At 29.9% G+C, this 18,826-nt stretch overlaps 3 protein-coding genes across 5 annotated transcripts; all 3 read left to right on the forward strand.

The window, feature by feature from the left end:
• The first annotated feature begins 1,033 nt into the window (after positions 1-1,033).
• Positions 1,034-6,828, forward strand: LOC130673027 (lysosomal acid phosphatase-like). Of its 2 annotated transcripts, none has more exons than XM_057477882.1 (8): positions 1,034-1,264; positions 1,329-1,507; positions 2,853-2,948; positions 3,022-3,261; positions 3,348-3,530; positions 5,331-5,454; positions 5,527-5,750; positions 6,530-6,828. In XM_057477882.1, the coding sequence occupies exons 2-8, from the start codon at positions 1,346-1,348 to the stop codon at positions 6,671-6,673; spliced, it is 1,173 nt and encodes a 390-aa protein (XP_057333865.1). In that variant the 5' UTR covers positions 1,034-1,264; positions 1,329-1,345; the 3' UTR covers positions 6,674-6,828. The 2 variants fall into 2 exon arrangements, with proteins under 2 accessions (XP_057333865.1, XP_057333864.1); XM_057477881.1 differs by having other exon boundaries at positions 1,035-1,264; positions 1,342-1,507.
• An 86-nt stretch (positions 6,829-6,914) lies between these two features.
• Positions 6,915-8,793, forward strand: LOC130673348 (ABC transporter H family member 2-like). The gene is made up of 3 exons (XM_057478332.1): positions 6,915-7,096; positions 7,911-8,596; positions 8,780-8,793. The coding sequence occupies exons 1-3, from the start codon at positions 6,915-6,917 to the stop codon at positions 8,791-8,793; spliced, it is 882 nt and encodes a 293-aa protein (XP_057334315.1).
• Positions 8,794-11,259: 2,466 nt separating this feature from the next.
• On the forward strand, positions 11,260-17,781 carry LOC130673025 (EH domain-containing protein 3). Of its 2 annotated transcripts, none has more exons than XM_057477879.1 (4): positions 11,260-11,719; positions 13,141-14,384; positions 14,645-14,815; positions 16,161-17,781. In XM_057477879.1, exons 2-4 carry the CDS (start codon positions 13,157-13,159, stop codon positions 16,376-16,378), a joined length of 1,617 nt encoding a protein of 538 aa, XP_057333862.1. In that variant the 5' UTR covers positions 11,260-11,719; positions 13,141-13,156; the 3' UTR covers positions 16,379-17,781. The 2 variants fall into 2 exon arrangements, with proteins under 2 accessions (XP_057333862.1, XP_057333861.1); XM_057477878.1 differs by having other exon boundaries at positions 11,260-11,494.
• The last annotated feature ends 1,045 nt before the right edge of the window (positions 17,782-18,826 follow it).

The following is an 18,826-nucleotide window of genomic DNA, read 5'->3' on the forward strand; positions in this document are numbered from 1 at the left end:
TTATTGGAATTGGTATATATCATTAGATAGGTCTTGACTTGAATTTGTGCCTTTTCATACTTTAAACTCTTTTAATTGTCAAGTATTGAGATAAATAGATTTATCTATATCGTTCGAATAAAATTTAAATTACACGAAAAAGAAAAAGGATCGTATTTATTTTCTTTAAATAAATTAATATTTTAATTAATCTGTCACTAAATATATAGCTATATTATTTATATCGGGTTACTTATTCCAAAATGACAGATTTTTATACTCCCTTTTGGTTTTAGGAAGCTCCTCAAAGCCAAAAAAGTGTGCATAGAAAAAAAAAGGATTAGTTGACACAAAAAATCTTTACTTGCCTAAAGAAAATTTTTACTTACCCCAAGAAATTTTTTGCATTGTGAATTGAAAAAAAAAATTTATTTAGAACTAGAAAAAATTACTCGGCGCAAGGAATCATTTCTTGACCAAAAAAATCTTTTCTCGCCCCAAAACAATTTTTGTATTAAATTCGTAATGCATAAAATTTCTTGGTGCAAATTAAAATTTTGTTGCGGCAAGAAATCCTTTTTTTCTGCGTATTTTATAAATTTAGAAGTGATTTTTAGGCAGTCACGTAGTGACTGCAGATTGCTCGTCTATCCTTATATGTGAAATATGTCAGAATAAATTTTTTTTTTTTTTCAACTTTTTTGAGTTTTTCCTACTAAAAGACGTCGTATGAAATGAAAAACGTTCATATTTTGTGAGATACTTTCCATAGGAGAAAATTCGTGGGCCACTTCTTATTTTATACAGGTATAGGGTCGGAAAGGGAGGAAAATGGGCTTACATTTTTATCACATATAAGCCCTTTTTTCAAGGAGCCCATTTTACCCCACTCACCCCTAGACGGTCATGGCAATCAAACGTATCAATTTTTTACTACGACTTGAATTATGATACTGATAATTAACGTTTTAAACAAAAATAAAATCTTTTCATTAACAGGGTGAAAATTCGAATAGTTACGTTACTGATAGTGGGAGGATTCATTTATACGTGTTTTCATTCTCAGTAGAACGTGGTAAGATGATAAAAAACAGCTGATTTCATGTTTTTTTCATCAAAACAAAAATAATAGTCATAGTTATATATTTATTTTTATATTTTATCTTGTAATTTTTCTATCGTTTGAATCCATTCGAACGTAAAAAGAAAAAATCCATTTTTTTACAAAAATGAATTATTTATAAATGAAAAAAATTTATAAATTTAACAAGTGCCAAAGAATTACGTAAGTAATAATTTTGTTTTTCAAAATCGTTTGTAACGTCAATAATAATTTCGGAGTAAAAAAGCATTTTTATTCAGAAAAATGGAATACACCCGAAGTTGTTGGATACAAAATTGCCGAGGGGGAAGACGGGGTGTATGTACCGCAGTTATTATCCTTGGAATACTTATAAGCTCAGCATTGTTAGCTTACACAGCATTCGGACCAAAGAGTGACAATCGTTCGATACGTCAAATAGCTATTGTAAGTTTATTTATTCTACTTATCAATTAAAAATCTGTAATTATGTTTCTCAGTAAATAACTCGTTTCAATCTCAAAGTATTGATAGATAAGTTTAAAAAGTAAAACTTAGATATCATAGTTTATTTAAGTTTTAGTTTTATGACAAAGCTCAAAAAAACTAAGAAATCATAGGTTAATGAAATTAAAATCAGAACAAAGCTGTGGTTAATTTGATATAAATAAAATTTAAGTTAAACAATTATTTAAAAATTTCGGAATATCCTTAGTAGCATTGTCTTAAACAAGTTACTAGACGAATGTCTTATTTCAGCAAGTTTCTTACGGCAGATTTAAACAAGACTTGAAGAAGATGTATTTCATAAGTATACTTGCCAAAGATTTCATCAAGTCTTGCTTAAGATTCTTCTCAAAGACTTACGTAAATCTGTAAAAACAGTCTGCAGCAATTCTTAACCAATATGTCTACTAAATATCAATGTTAGGTCAGAGTTGCTGCAAAATTGCTTAAGATATCGGGTTTCTTTTTCTCCGAATCACTCCAAGTTCAACACACAGTACCTATAGCTGACCTAGTGGTCCTCATTTAAATTTAAAGTGCTACAAATTAATAATATTATCACATAATATTTAGTGGGCGCCACTGAATTTACTAGACTAATGCTGAATAGACGGCTCACGAAGTAACGAAGTAAGGGTGGCCATGTTCAGGTATCTTAAGCAATTCTGCAGCAAGTCTGAGCTAAGGCATCTTAACAGATTTATTTAACGTATCTTACGGAAGTATCTTGCCTCAGACTTGTCCAAGACTGATGATGCAGACTTGCTGAAGACTGAATATTCAAATTTAATTACAATGTGGAAAGTAAACCGAAATCATCAATAGATCCGATAGCTTTTACTTTTGGCATAAGTAAAAAATTACCATTCCATATGTGAAAGATACAAAGGCTTAGTAATGTTTAATTTATGATAGCAAATTTTACTTACGAAGTAGCAATTTTTTACTATAGTCAAAAGTAAAAGCTATTGGATCCCATTGGTGGTTTTGGCTTACTTTCATTTCCTGAGTAAGACTTACTTAAGAATGCTACTAGGGTATATCTATTGGCATCTATTAAATAATTATTATTTCCGCGCGAATTTAAATTCGTATTTTGAATTAATTTTTGCTCGATAACTTTAAAATAAATTACCAAAATTCTCATAAATAAACTATCATATTTATTTTACGAGCGTTTAAAAATTAATATTATTGAGCTCTTTCCAGATAAATCTGTAATTTAATCATAAAGATAAACAGTTTAATGATGATAATATTAATAATAATAATAATATAATTACAGATATTTAGGCATGGAGATAGAACACCAACAGAAACTTATCCAAATGATCCATATCTTGATTACAGTTGGGAAGACGGCTGGGGAGCTTTAACCAAAGTTATTTTTTTATACTTATATAACCGATTCTCAAACTATATTGTAATTGAAACTAATAAATATTTTAATTTAGGTAGGAATGCTCCAACTTTATCAGTTGGGTGAATGGATAAGACTAGAGTACGATTCAGTTATTGGAAAGAAATACGAAACATCATCTGCTAAAATAATGAGTAGTTATGCTGACCGATGTATTATGTCTGCACAAGCTTTATTGGCAGCTTTATATCGGCCCGAACCTGGTGATAATTTTATGAATGATTTGCCATGGCGACCTGTTCCCGTACATTCCATTCCTCGTGATACTGATAAGGTATTTCTATTTGATGTTTTTTTTTTTTTAAATAAATAAGTAATTGAATTTTTGTTCTTTGTTAATTATATAATTTTTTTAAACAGTTAATAACTGTTAAACATCGGTGTCCAACATTAGATTTTGAATTGAAGGAAGCATATGTTAATGAATCTATTAAAAATGGTGAACAAATGGCTTCATATTTTAATGAACTGGCTTACCATACTGGAAAGAAAATATCAACTATTACTGATGTTGAATTTTTGTACAACACATTAGAAATAGAAGTTAGTATATTTATTATTTATATATATATAATAATTGAAAAGTACACGGAGAAATTATTCATGTTTGAAATACTACGGGTCATTGGAAAACCGGACCATGTTGGCCACTTGACGGAAATTGAAGAAACACATGGAAAAATTACTATGACCATAGTAAAATTTACAATGGATACAGTAACCGATAGCAAGACTTTCTGGTCAGAAATTTGGTGTCAATTAGTTGTGATCAAGATGACAACTTGTCGACAACTTTCTGATTTTATAACTGTTGACTATAAGTTATTACCAACTATCTGATAAAATTGAAGGGAACTTTCCGTCAACTTATGGAAATGCCAACTTTAACGACTTGGTGACAAGTTGCTCCAGTAGGTCGTAGCTACTTGTTGCCAGCTTAGCTATCAGGAAATTTTCGATATAATCGTTGTCAAGTTTACTATGATCATAATAATTTTTTCATGTGTTTATTTTAATTTCCGACAAATGGCTAATATGGTCCAGCTTTACGATGACACCATAGTATTTTAAACGAAAATAACTTCTCCGTGTAAAAACTATGAGCGCGATTCGAACCGGTGGCTTTGAAGAAGTTTTGATCCCTACCCGGGAAAAAAAAGTTCATTTCTGACCATATATGGTCATATATGAGCACTCATATAAGGTCATATATGATCATATATGAAAATTGGCCATGTCTGATCATGTGATCATATATGATTAGATATGATCATATATGATTAGATATGATCATATATGATATACATATAGATTTGACAAAAGTTATTTACACTAAAAAAATAATGTTTTAATTTTATTGTTCATTAACATTCATTGAAATTTATTTATATATAGCTATTGTTCACTCATTATTAATTTTTCTATCGATGAAAAAGTATTCGGTATTTTTCTGGGATTCAAACCTGGATCCTTCTGCGTATCAGTCGAAGCTTGTACCACTCTGCCAAACCATGGACTTTATAGTCGGGACTATTCAATAGGTTTATATATTGATCTTAGAAATCTCAACAATCATTACGTTTATATTGATATTTTACATGGTATTTGAGAAGTTTAAATTTTACTATAGTAGCATTCTTAAGAAAGTCTTACGTGAATCTGTATCTTCAGTCTTTAGGAAGTCTGCATCATCAGTCTTGGACAAGTCTGAGGCCAGATACTTCCGTAAGATATGTTAAGTAAATCTGTTAAGATGCATTAGCTCAGACTTGCTGCAGAATTGCTTATAAAATACCTGGACACGGCCACCCTTACTTCGTTATTTCGTGAGCAGTCTATTCAGCATTAGTCTAGTAAACTCAGTGGCGCTCACTAAATATTCGATATAATTTCATCGAGTGAAAATATTATTTATTTGTAGCACTTTAAATTTAAATGAGGACCACTGGGTCAGCTATAGGTACTGTGTGTTGAGCTTGGAGTGATTCGGAGAAAAAGAAACCCGATATCTTAAGCAATTCTGCAGCAACTCTGACCTAACATTGAAATATAGTAGACATATTGGTTAAGAACTGCTGCAGACTGTTTCTACAGATTTCCGTAATTCTTTAAGAAGAATCATAAGCGAGACTTGATGAAATCTTTAGCAAGTATACTTATGAAATACATCTTCTTCAAGTCTTGTTTAAATCTACCTTAAGAAACTTGCTGAAAGACATTCGTCAAGAATCTTGTTTAAGACAGCGCTACTAGGAAATTTAAGGCAGTTTAAAAAATAGTTTCTTAAATAAATTGTATTTAAAACAAAAATTAATAATAATAATTGTAATTTAAATTCAAAAGGCTAATCATGGATTAGAATTGCCCGAATGGACTAAAAAATTTTATAACAAGGAAATGAGAGAAATAGCGTCGCGTTCGTTATCTCTATTTACAAGTAATACATTTCAACAACGTCTTCGCGGTGGTAAATATTTTATCTATCATTTATCATTTCTATTTTATGTACAATACATAAGTTTTTTTTAAATTTTTCTAGGTCCACTATTGAAAGAAATAACAAATAACATGATGCTGTCGCGTAATGGCCACGATAAAATAAAGTTATACTTATATTCGGCTCATGATATAACGTTAGTTAATGTTTTACGTGCCATGGGGTTTACAAATGAATTATTTAAACCAGATTATGGAGCTGCATTAATTTTTGAACTTGTTTTGGCTGAAGATTTTGAAGAAAACGATCTTGAAGTTCACGTCAAAGTAATTTTTATAATTTTAATTGCCTATAATTTTTCAAGTATCGGTTATAGGGGAGAAGGGGGCAAAGTGAGCTCCTCAAAATTTTCTATACGCAAATAAATTCGGACGGATAATGAGCTTATCGAAGTTTCTTATATAATGAGGGCTAAAATAGACCACCAAAACTGTTCATTAAATATAATTTATTAAGAAAGTTAAAGATAACAAAATTACGTTTTAAAGTTATATCGCAGCAGACTATTAAAATTACTTCTTCATTATTAAAATACAATTGTTTTATAGTTATTTGCAAATATCACACGTGTAAAGAATAAAAAATCTCAAATCCGAAATTTTTAGAAAGGCCAACTTTGTCCCTAATTTTCAATTTTTCAATTTTAATGGACGCAGCATAACGAAGTGAAAATAAGTATCAAGGGTCTAAAAAGAAGTAAACGCGTAAAAAAAATTAATGATATTATAATTATTTTGCTTAAGGGGCCCACTTTGCCCCCCTCTCCCCTATTTGAATTAAAAAAAAAATTGATTATAAATTCATGATACTGAAGTTAACAGACGTCTATTAATTTTTGGATTTTTGAACAGCGACAAATTATAAAAAAAAAAAAATTTCAAAAATTGCACCGATAGCTTTTTTTTTAATTTTCTACATGTGTATGTTTTTAGTTTATTATTTTTTGTTTCATTGATTTGTTAAAAAAAATTCCAAAAATAGTTAATTGTCTACTCACTTCAGTATCATAAAAATTTATACATAAATAAATTAATTAATTTTCCAGGTTAAATATTTAAATAATACAGAAATGTATGAAGCAACACCATTAAAAATACCACAGTGTAAAGAACCATGTAAATTACTCGATTTATTACGTGTTTGGAAAGATGTTTTGCCATCAGACTGGGATTCTGAGTGCCTCAATTAATTTTTAATACCCCATTATCCCATTATAATTGTAATTATGGAAAGTTCTTAATGTTTGTAAACATTCCCGTGATAATAAAAAATAATTATTGTACTTAATATATACAAAGTTACTAAATGAAATACAATAAATATATATTTTTTTATTATATATGACTTGAAATGAGTTTTTAATTAAAACATAAAATTAACATTCGTCTATATTCACTTTATTTTTATTATAATTCTGATACAATGGGAAAATGTATCACGGAGATAAATTATCGCATGATTATAAAAAAAATAAAAAAATATATAAAGAGTGTTTATTAATGACGAGTCTAAAGCGTTGGATGACTGAGTTTTGGAATTATTTTATCAAACGATTTAAACGTTTGCTTATTGATAACCGCAGCTCGCTGTCAACTAAGAAATCATCTGTCAAGTAAGTGTTCATTTTTTTAAATTTACGCAGAAAAAAAAATTTCTTCTACTCCAAGAAATTTTCTGCATTTGAAATTGAAAACGAAAATTTTCTTAAGGTGAGAAAATATTTTCTTGGAGCAAAAAAAATTTTCTTAGGGCAAGAAATTTTTTCTGATCCTAAGGAAACTTTTTTCTTCAATTCGTAATGCAAAATATTTCTTACGTCAAAAAATCCTTTATTTCTGTGTATTTATAATTTAAGTAACTGTACACTGTAAGAAACCGGAAGTGAATTCGGAGTGATTATGGGTTTATTGCAATCCGAATTTACTCCGTCGCTCAAAGTTTCGGAGTTTTTACAAAATAATTACTCCGCATACGGAGTAAATAGGAAGTTTGTCTTTTTGTCGCAGTAATTTTGAATTTTATTCAAATCGCATTCACTTTGATTCGGAGTTTTAATTTTAAATTGTTAAAATAAACTACGCAACTGAAGATCAGAACGTTTTTCACGAAAATAAAAAAACAAAATGAAAAGAAAAATTCTACTGGATCTAGATTTATGAAATTTTTCGCACAGGCGCCAGTATTTCAGCCAAAAATTTCAGGCCACCGCCGATTACATCTTAGGCAATAAAATTAATTAAATTTTTTTCATTTTCGATACGCGGAAAATGTCACGATCTTCAGGTACACAATAAAGTCTCCTTCGGAATAAATTTCACTCCGAGGAAATTAAATAAATAAATAGTCACCCGCTTCGCATTCATTCTCCAAATTTTTTACAGTGCAACTTTTGAAATATTAATTTTAAAAATAAATTTTTTTTTTAGATTGAAATCTCATGAAAAATTACAAGTGCAATTAAATTCTAATATTAGCAATAAAGATATAAAATGTAAGACCCATAGAAGACATAAACGTAAAAAATTATCTGATAAAAATGATTATGAAGCAAAAATAATAAATAAATATCAAGAAACAATATTGACAATTTCACACCGCAGTGATTCAACAGATAATTATTTAAAACTTTGTAAAAATAGAAGTTTACTTTTATCATCGAGAAAATCAAATAATAATCTAAATCATTATTACAAGTCTGATAGTAAATTAATTGATAAGAAATCTGATAAATCTCTAAATATAAATATGAATAAAAATAAAATTAACAGTGATTTCAAAATCAGTAAAATAAAATCATCTAGTAAATCGTTATTGGAATTAAAATCATCCGAGTCTCATTTCAATTTAGAAAAGCGTAAATATATAAATGGTGACACTGTTGATATTAAATTGATACCAGGGCCGTTTTTTGATAACAATCCTCGGTCGTTATCGCAATCTGAATCTAATGTAAGATCTAAGAGGAATGAAATTAATAATGGAAATGATAACCAAGAATTAAATAATAAATTAAATGAGATTAAAAAAATAAACGAGTTTATTAGAAGACGGAGGCCTTCGAAAATTCCAAGACTTAAACAAAATGTCAATCAAATTGTTTGTAAAAAATACAGTAATTGTTATTAATTATTTTTATTATGTATTTTATTTATTTTTTTAATTAATAAACATTTTTTTTTTTACAAAACTTGTAATTAATTTGAATTTTTTTGAAAATCAAGTTGACGAAGAATAATTTTATTTAGAATTATTGTCTGGAAAAAAAGTATTTATAACTTTATTTATTTTTAAATAGAATTAATTGAATAATTACGTAATTATTCAGGTGTATCATTTAAATTATTTCCTTTTTTGTCTCTCTTGGTAAGTAAAGCGAAATGTGTAACACATATGTATGTAATATATGCAATGTATATACAAAACTCCAAGTTCATATTAATTTATACGTTTCCGTTGGACCATTAATATACATATAGCAAGAAAAATACAAATCGAGGACAGCGTAAGTATAATAAACTATTTAAATTATCTAATCAACTATTCATTTCTTTAATTAGTATTTTTAATTAAGAATTTTATGATTTTGCTTAAAGTGAAATAAGATCACTTTACAATTTGGAGTAATTAATTTTTAATTTCCCGCTAAGAAAATTTAAAATTAAAAAAAAGAGGGAAGTTATTTTGGCTCTGGTCCGATTTTCGAAAACCGAGTTTTGAACAGATCCCGACGTTTCAATGTGTGTACGTACGTACGTACTATGTAAATATTCTGTAACTTTCAAACATATGAACTGATTCAGATCTTTAAGATAGCAATTGAAGCGACTTATCAATTCTTACACTGAGAGAGCAATTTATTTGAGCCAAACAAATAGATTTATTTGAAACTATTGAGAAGTATTTATTTGATTGGAATAAATACTTAATTGAATCAAATGCTTCTGTCAATTTGATGTTACTGAAGATCGGAACGTTTTTCTCGCAACGAAAATGAATGAAATTTATGTAATTTTACTGCTTAAGAGGTAGTTGGGGGTGTCCGGCAATTTTCTAGATCCAGTTGATTTTCTACTTTTCATTTTGTTTTTTTATTTTCGTCCCGCGAAAAATATTCCGATCAGGTACATTCAGTTTGACTGAACAAAATCATTTATTTTATTCAAATATATATTTGTATATAGTCAACAAATCTTGAAAAAAAAAATTACACTACGACTGGAGACACTACGATCACCATCATCCGAATAAGGATTTGTTTACTATAAACAAATCTTTAGTTCATTCAAATTAACCATATCTTTGTCTCAAATAAATATTGATTGGGTTCATTCAAATATGGGATTTATTTGCATGAAACAAATCTTATTTGACTCGAATAAATTATTCTCTCACCTATAGGTGCTGTGAGAAATTAAGCTCGATCGATACGAAAAGGATTTTTTTTTTTTATAACTTTTTGTATACTTAGTAGGGTAAGAGCACCAGTACCCAGCCCCAAACCAGTAGCCAGCCACCTTATGTTAAATTATATCTATATATATTTTGAGCCAATGTAAAAGTATATGACCGGCTGGCTACTGGTTAAGGGATGGGTACTGGTGCTCTTACCCTAGATTGATTTCAAAACATAATCAGTTCTAAAGCTCTGTAAGCCACGCCGAATGCCGTCTCAACCACCAAAATCGGATTAATTGTTCAAGAGATCATTGTCGAAAGAATTTCAAAAGAGTGTTTTTTTCTAATAAACTCAAAAATCACAAAACCAATTGATTCTAATAATTTTTTAGCGATAAATAAGTAAATTTTAAGTTAAAAAAGAACGTCTTTAAGAGTACGACTCTGATTAAAAACTCCGATTGAAACCGCTGAATTCCGATTGAATCCGATTGAAATCCGATAGACTTTCAATCGGAATTCATCGGTTTCAATCGGAGTTTTTAATCAGGGGAAATAGGTGATTTTTAAATGAACCGTTTTTATACTCTCTAAAAATGAATTAGTGAAATTCACTGCGAATTAGCGAATATGCTCTTGGAAGCAGCTATAAGTATACCACTGGTTGAATTAGTGGTATACTTATAGCTGTAGAAATGGTGACTATTCACTGATTCGCAATGAATTTCACTAATTCATTTTTAGAGAGTAGATAAAGACCTAAATCATTAAATAAAGTATTTTATTCGATGCGTTAAGTTATTATTTATCGAATGAAATGCTTCTCGTTCGGAAATTTCAATTTATATCTGAGAACGGCTCCTTTCAAATTTCTATTTGCTAATGTAAGTGCAACAAGGACCGTTTCGTTTGTTCACATGCGTGTGAGAAAGAGAATAGATGGCATTATCCTTGTAAAACATATTTCTCAAAACATATTTTTATTACACTTTACCCACAAGAATCAAAAAACGTTTATAAAAAGTTCAAAATTTTTAACTTTTTCGGAATGAGGGTAAAAAGTAGTAAAAATACGTTTTGAGAAATATCTTTTAAAAACGTTCTTTTTGAATTCAAATTTCGCTCATATAAAATCTTACATACACTTTTTTTTACTATCAAAACTACTAAAGTTCTACTCAAAGTTTTAATCCGTCTCAAGTTTTTCAAATTTTTTTTTTTGGTAAATTTTACAGGGAGCATTTTTAAAATTTTAACTTTTCAAATTTTCGCGCGTAAAATTTAAAAAGCGCCGGGCGCAACAGAATTCAAATACGAGCCTGGCAAGATTTTTTTCTCTTTTTCCTTTAACTTGTTGACTCATTACTCACTGAAATAATCGGTATTTGTGTGTGAGTGACTAAACTATTAAACACCAGCAGGCTAACAGATATTGTATAGATATGTATTACATATATTTAAAAGCTTACACTGTGGCCAGACCCAGACCAGGCCAGTAGTCTGCAGTATACGTTTAATATTTCTGTGAAATTGATGTGGTCTATAGACATTGCGCTATAGCATATCTACTGGCAGTCACAGTGAATGGTGACGATTGTGAAGGATATAATAAAAAGTGAGTAGAGCAGATCGTTCTTCATCACCCATTTAATCGAATTTTTATCAAGGACTGATATAAATTATTTTATTTAATTCGCCTACTTTCATATATTATTTATTTAATTTATTACAAGTGACGTGTTCATTAATTATTACAATTTATAAAAAAGCTTGTGCATTAATGACTCACTAAATTAATTAATTAGGTGACACAAATTTTATTTATTTTGTTCTGTTAAAGGTTTGTATAAAAAAATCATTTTTAATTCATCTAATTAGGGATTTTTGTCAAAATTTATCAATTTTGTTTTTTTTTAACGTAAAATTATGTGAGGTTATTTGAGAATGTCAGAAGCATGTGACGTGGCTGGAGATTGTATCAGATTATTTTCAAAAATTAATCGAAAATTAAAATATTCAAAGTTTAGATTACAAAAAAAAAAAAAAAATTCAAATCGGAGCTTAGTTCAATTTTTTAAAAAGTAATTAATAATAAAAGTTATGGGCGGATTCCTGATGCAATGCCGAGTAAAATGAGTACCCACAATGATGTATTACGATACGATGATAATTAGTGGTTTAATAAACCACCATTTTTATTTTTTATGAGTAATTTTTGATTATGGTGTTGTTGGTACTCAAACAAAAGGAAATCACCCCCCCCCCCTTCCTGTAAAAATCTTGTTCAAGACTTGAGCAAGCCTGGTTTCAAGTTCGATAAACGTTAGTGTCTTTTCATACCTATGAGTCTTGCTGAAGATACTTGCGACCAGATTTAAATAGCAAGTCTAGTGCAAGCCTTAGATAAGAAATTCGTGCCAGATTGTAACTCAATTCTGGAGGAAGACTATAGTTGAAAATAGTTACGCATGGCTTGCTTAAGATCTGCTCAAGGCTCAAAATTGACCTTGAGCCTAGAGCAGATCTTAAGTCATGCGTAAGTTACTGGTGCAAGAAATGGGCCAGACACTTTTAAACTGCACCGTATCTCAGATATCTTCAACATTCTTGTGAACAATGCCTTGAGTAAGTCATGCACAAATCTTGATGACAATTTCTTGCTACATGATCTTGCGCAAGACCTATACGTAGAAAAAGACCCTAGCGACCAGGGGTTTTGCTCTCCTCCCGGGTCAAGAAAATAACTTGGCTTTGACTTTTCTGACTTATTTGACTTGCTTTTGACGTAATTAACTTGATTTTGACTGCTTTAATTCTTTTGACTTAAATATGACTTTTTTAACTTAGAAATTTAAGTCAAATCCAAAACAACTTGACTTTAATTTGACTAAGTTGTCTTACTTAGTACCCATTTACGCCAACCAAATCAAATTAAAGTCAAGTTGTCTTGGATTTGACTAAGTTGGCTTAAATTTCTAAGTTAAAAAAGTCATATTCAAGTCAAAAGAATTATAGCAGTCAAAATCAAATTAATTAAGTCAAAATCAAGTTATTTTTTTGACCCGGGCTGCTTAAAAAATCCGATAGATTCTTATAGCTGTATGTATAAGACCCTATACTTAACTATAGAACTTCTCATAGAACTCATTCATTTTTATAAAATCTCTATAGGAAATTATGAGAATCTATTGGATTCTATGAGATTTTCTAAACAGGGTCAAGGCACTTAGACTATTTCAGTAAAAAAAAATAAATTTTCAGTTAGGAAACCATCAAAATGTTCAGCTGGCTAACGCGGGAAGGCAACGACAAACAAGATCTTTTTGACAATGTAACGCAGGGCCTTAATCAAATCTACAAAACAAAGCTGCTGCCTCTAGAGCAGCACTACCAGTTCCATGATTTTCACTCGCCTCAGCTAGACGACCCCGATTTTCATGCCAAGCCGATGATCCTCTTGGTCGGTCAGTACTCGACCGGTAAAACGACTTTTATTAAATACCTTCTGGAGCGAGATTTCCCGGGTATTAGGATTGGACCTGAGCCTACAACTGACCGATTCATTGCGGTAATGTACGACCAGAAAGAGGGCGTAATACCCGGAAACGCTTTGGTAGTCGACCCTTCGAAACAATTCCGTCCGTTAGCTAAATTCGGAAACGCTTTTCTCAATCGTCTGCAATGTTCTACACTTCCGTCCCCGGTTTTAAAAGGAATCTCAATAGTAGACACACCGGGAATCCTCTCCGGGGAAAAACAACGCGTAGACAGAGGCTATGATTTTACTGGAGTGCTAGAATGGTTTGCGGAACGAGTCGACCGAATAATTTTGCTATTTGACGCCCACAAATTGGACATTTCCGATGAATTTCGCCGGTCAATTGAAGCTCTACGCGGGCATGATGACAAAATACGAATTGTCCTTAATAAAGCGGACATGATTGATCACCAACAGCTGATGCGAGTCTACGGTGCTCTTATGTGGTCGCTTGGTAAAGTTTTACAAACTCCAGAGGTAGCACGTGTTTACATCGGGTCATTTTGGGATCAACCTTTGAGATACGACGTCAATAGAAGACTTTTTGAAGCAGAAGAGCAGGATTTATTCAAAGACATGCAATCACTTCCAAAAAATGCAACTCTCAGAAAATTAAATGATCTGATCAAGCGAGCGAGGCTGGCTAAAGTCCACGCTTACATCATCAGCGCGCTCAAGAAGGACATGCCCTCGGTGTTTGGAAAGGATGCGAAAAAAAAGGAATTGATTAAAAACCTGGGTACTATTTATGACCAGATTCAAAGAGAACATCAGATTTCACCTGGCGATTTTCCTGATTTGAAAAAAATGCAAGAGTCGCTTGTTAATCACGATTTTACTAAATTTAATCCACTGAAACCAAGACTGCTGGAGATTGTCGATAAAATGCTCGCTGAAGACATTGCCAAGCTCATGGCGATGATTCCTCATGAAGAAATTTCTACAACTACTGAACCTCTGATAAAAGGTAATATAATTATATTTTTATATAATGGGGGATTTAAAAATTTTCAAAATTACCGAAACCGGATTCGAACTCGCGACTTAAAATTTTAATTTTTTCACGATTTTGAGCGATATCTCGTTAAGTTATTGACCGATTTGAATTTTCAATGGCGTATTTTAATGGAAATTTAATTGTTTATTATATGAGTCGTTATTAGGGACAATGGGGTAAAATAGAACACGCGAAAAATAATTAAAATTATGAATTTTTTTAATTTAAAGGAGGAGCATTCGAGGGCGTTGAAGATCAGACTAGTCCATTTGGTTACAAACGTGGAGAAGGAGTTGACGCAGGTTCCGGAGAGCCAGAATGGATTGTCAACAAAGAACGTTACAAATACGATTCACTCTTTGAAAGTTTGGGACCTACTGATGGAAAAATAACTGGCTCAGGTAAACATTGTTATTATTGATGGAGAGGAGGGGGCAAAATGGGTACTTAAGGAAATTCTAAGTTTTCGGGGACTCAAATACGTTAAATCTTTTTTTTTTTTAATGATATTCAAAGTGGATAGAAAAAAAATTCAGCTGTTAAAAAAAAATTTTCATTTTTCGCGGGCAAAATTGGATACTCCTTAAAAAAGGTGAAAAAAATATTTCTGGATATTAAATAAATTTGATTAAATTAAATTTTCTTGTAAGAAAAATTACATTTCACATAATTATTGGATGCAAAGGAAGGAAAAAAACTTGTAATAGTTTTTATCATAAAACAAAAGTCATTAACATTTTTCTAACACTTTCGATTTTCGAAAAAGTTTAACTAATTACTTTAAATTGTTAATTTTTTATTTGTTTATCACTATTGATTATTAACTTCAAAGTAAAAGATTCAAATTAGTTTTAATTCCAAAAATTTTTATAAAAAAGCAATTATATATTGTTCTAAGTAATAGTTTCAAAAATTATTAAGAACTTATTAAATTTCAAAAGTTAAAAAAGTGTAAATATTTTCAAGTTGATTATTGATATACACTGAGAAAAAAAACTTTTTTCAAGTATACAAATGCTTGTATAGTACCGAGTAAATATTTGATTAATATTAGTAAAGATGTACTTCAACCAAGTATATGTTCTTAAAATAAGTATAGAAATTCTTGAATCAAGAAAATATTGCTCGGTTGAAGGATATATTTACTATGATTAAGAATACTATTTGTTTATATAGTACCGAGTAAGTATTTATTTAAATGAAGGATTCTGTAATAATTAAACCGAAGACAGTTCAACCGCGACACTTCAACCGAACGACATTTCAACTGAAAATAACCTGGACCCCTTTATTTAGGTGCCCTCTTATCAGGCGAACTGTCGTTCGGTTGAAGTGTCCTCGGTTGAAATGTCGTACGGTTGAAGTGTCGCGGTTGAACTGTCTTCGGTTTAATACTCGCGGCACCAAATAAAGTATTGATACTTAGAAAAAAATTTTTTTTTTTTTAATGTACATCTGAAGTAATTTGACACTGAAAGGTCTTTTATTGTAAATTGATAAGAAAAAAAATCAAAGTAATTTCATACTATTTTTTTTCAAAACCAAAATTTTTCGAAAACCGTAAAAAAAATTCAAAACAATGCTCAGTTACATTTACAAGTGACTTTGGAATGTTTAAAAAACATTTAAAAAAGAAAATTTTATAAGATTTTGGAGGCACCTCGTTTTGCCCCTTCCCCCTCGCCCTTAAATTTTTTTTTTTTTAGTTTATTTGATTGTATTTACTAAATAATTATTTTTTCACAGTCGCCAAAGCCGAAATGGTAAAATCAAAGCTACCGAACAGCGTTCTAGGTAAGATATGGAAACTCGCAGATGTCGACAAAGACGGGCAATTAGATGCCGAAGAATTTGCACTCGCAATGCATTTAATAAATGTTAAATTAGACAATTATGATCTACCAACCACATTACCCGATCATTTGATACCTCCTTCCAAAAGATCATGGGGCGAATCACAATAAATTAAATTATTATTATTATTTATTTATTATAAATTTTATAAACTCAATAGGATTTTAAAATGAATTATATAATTATCGATTAGTTAAAATTTTCTATAAAAATAAATAAACATCACAGAATTATTTATTTAATAAATGAACAGATAATATATTTTTAATTGATGCATTTAAATATTTTGTTCTTAAAATGAAATAAAAAATAAATAATTTTGTCGGCTGTATAGAAATTTACGTGTGTAAATAAGAAAAAAAAATATAGACTTAAATTGCATTTTAATGCATGATAAAAATATGAAATTAAATATATATAAGCACATACTTGCACAATTGCTTGATAATTTGTTTATTTTTTTAACAATTTGTGCAATTAATTTAATTATTATTAAACTAAAGACCAATTTATTTTTAAAATAAATTTTTTAAAAATGTATATTTATTAAAAGTATATAAATATTTGTATCTATATAAACATTTATAAGATAAATTTATTTATTTATTTATAGTGGAGTGAGAAAAAAAGTAAAACTCAATCTCCAGTTATAAATAAATAATTATTTATAGACAAAAATAAAAATATTAAAATTTTTTGCTACAATTGTACTAAAGGAATTGACAATTTCATAAGTTTTGTAATTAAATTTTAACTAAATTAATTAGTCAAAAATAAAACAAAGCTTAAATTTTAAAAAAATTTTAAATTTATATCTGTAATCATAAATATAATAAACATTTTGGAAAATATTGAATTTGTAAGACTGTTTCGTAAAAACAATTGGATATGTATTGGGACGAAATAAAAAAAAAGTATAAATAATTTTGAGTATTTCAAATTCAAATTTATATTTAAATGCATGAAAATTATATTATTTACATTTTGATTAGAAATAAAAAAATTAGTATATTACACACCAAGGAAGGAAAATAGGACATTCCAAATCGGCTGTATAATTGCCTCGTGTGTATACGATTTTTCACCAGACCTGTACCTGAAAGTTTAAATTTTTGCTTCTGTTTGTGGGAAAAATGGCGCACGCGCTAATTTTTATCATTTTGTTTTCTCGTAAAAAAAAAGTTCGACTTTCTTCCATCTGAACAGGGCAGGAATTCAAACTTTCGGCGCAGGTATGGAGAAAAATAATTTCGTGTAACTCATACCGAAGAATGCGCCACTAACTGGCTAAAGTCAGCCTCTCAAAATTTGTATTAATATACAATCCTTTCTGATTGGTCAAAAGTGTGATTGAATATATATTTAAACACTCATTTTTATATTAAACCACTGAATTTAAGTAAAATGGGCGGAGTACATCCCTACTCAATAATTCAAGCCAATAACTACTCTACCATTTTTCTCTCTTATGACGTTACTTTGAATTTAACTACTTTATTTACATGACCAAAATCTCTAGACTTCACATGCGCATTTAATTAATCAGTGCACGCATGAATATATCAAGGCAACGTCAGCTGAATTTTATAACCTTACATATCTATTAATTAATACGACATAACATCAAAGATGACATTTTTTCATTGAGTTAAGTTTTATTGAGTGAATAGTACTAAACAAAGTAATCAATTGCATGGAGTATAAATCTTTTTTAATAATAATAAAGTCAATTATTTTGATTTCTTTGACTGCCTAACGCTGACTTTAGACATTTAACGGCGTTTTTCTTCGTGCAATCATTACATAAACTATTGTATACTTCTAGTGACATTGAGTATCTCTAGCGGATCCGAATTACAGTAAATTACGGTATTTACCGTAAATAACCGTATTTTGCAGCAAAATACCGTATTTCTACGGAAAATTTGCCACGTTTACGGTAATTTGCGGCATTTTAACCGCAACAGAGTACAATACTTTGCTTTATGGTAAAATGCCACAATTTTCCAGTAAATTTACACGTTTATGGTAAAATGCCACAATGTTACCGCACATTTACGGTAAAATACCACAATACACCTAAAATACCGCAATTTACCTACGCTACTGTAATTTACCCTAGAATACCGTATTTTATCCTGATACCGTAATTTACGGTAAATACATGTACCAGAAGTTCGGAACGTTTTTCGCGCAATAAAAGTTTAAAAAAATTTTCCCTAATAGCCACTTTAGCTTGAAATTGACAGTAATTAGACAATTGAAATCGCCTGAAACTTGCTGACAATTTGATAGTAAAAGTTGGAAAGAAAAATTTGCGGTTAATTTTTCCTCAATATAAAGGTAACTTTTTTTACTTGAAAAAAACCCTAATAAATGTTACCTCGAATTCTTCGTCAAATGTCCGTCAAGTTCAGGCTTTTCCGTTTTTGACGACAATTTGTATACAACTTTTGAAGTGTTGTGTGACAAATTGTCGCCAAAAACGGAAAAGCCCCAAGTTGACGGACATTTAACGAAAAATTCAAGGAAACTTTCGTAAAGTAAACTTTTGCTAA

This window comes from Microplitis mediator, chromosome 8, assembly GCF_029852145.1.
Source record: "Microplitis mediator isolate UGA2020A chromosome 8, iyMicMedi2.1, whole genome shotgun sequence".
Taxonomy (NCBI): Eukaryota; Metazoa; Arthropoda; class Insecta; order Hymenoptera; family Braconidae; genus Microplitis; species Microplitis mediator.

Coding starts and splice junctions, on each gene's coding strand:
- LOC130673348 (XM_057478332.1), top strand. CDS start 6,915: ATGTATCACGGAGATAAATTATCGCATGATTATAAAAAAAATAAAAAA. Junction 7,097..7,910: donor ACTAAGAAATCATCTGTCAA/GTAAGTGTTCAT, acceptor TTTTTTTTTTAG/ATTGAAATCTCATGAAAAAT.
- LOC130673025 (XM_057477879.1), top strand. CDS start 13,157: ATGTTCAGCTGGCTAACGCGGGAAGGCAACGACAAACAAGATCTTTTT. Junction 14,385..14,644: donor TACTGAACCTCTGATAAAAG/GTAATATAATTA, acceptor TTTAATTTAAAG/GAGGAGCATTCGAGGGCGTT. Junction 14,816..16,160: donor TGGAAAAATAACTGGCTCAG/GTAAACATTGTT, acceptor ATTTTTTCACAG/TCGCCAAAGCCGAAATGGTA.
- LOC130673027 (XM_057477881.1), top strand. CDS start 1,224: ATGAAAAAAATTTATAAATTTAACAAGTGCCAAAGAATTAC. Junction 1,508..2,852: donor CGATACGTCAAATAGCTATT/GTAAGTTTATTT, acceptor ATATAATTACAG/ATATTTAGGCATGGAGATAG. Junction 3,262..3,347: donor TTCCTCGTGATACTGATAAG/GTATTTCTATTT, acceptor TTTTTTAAACAG/TTAATAACTGTTAAACATCG.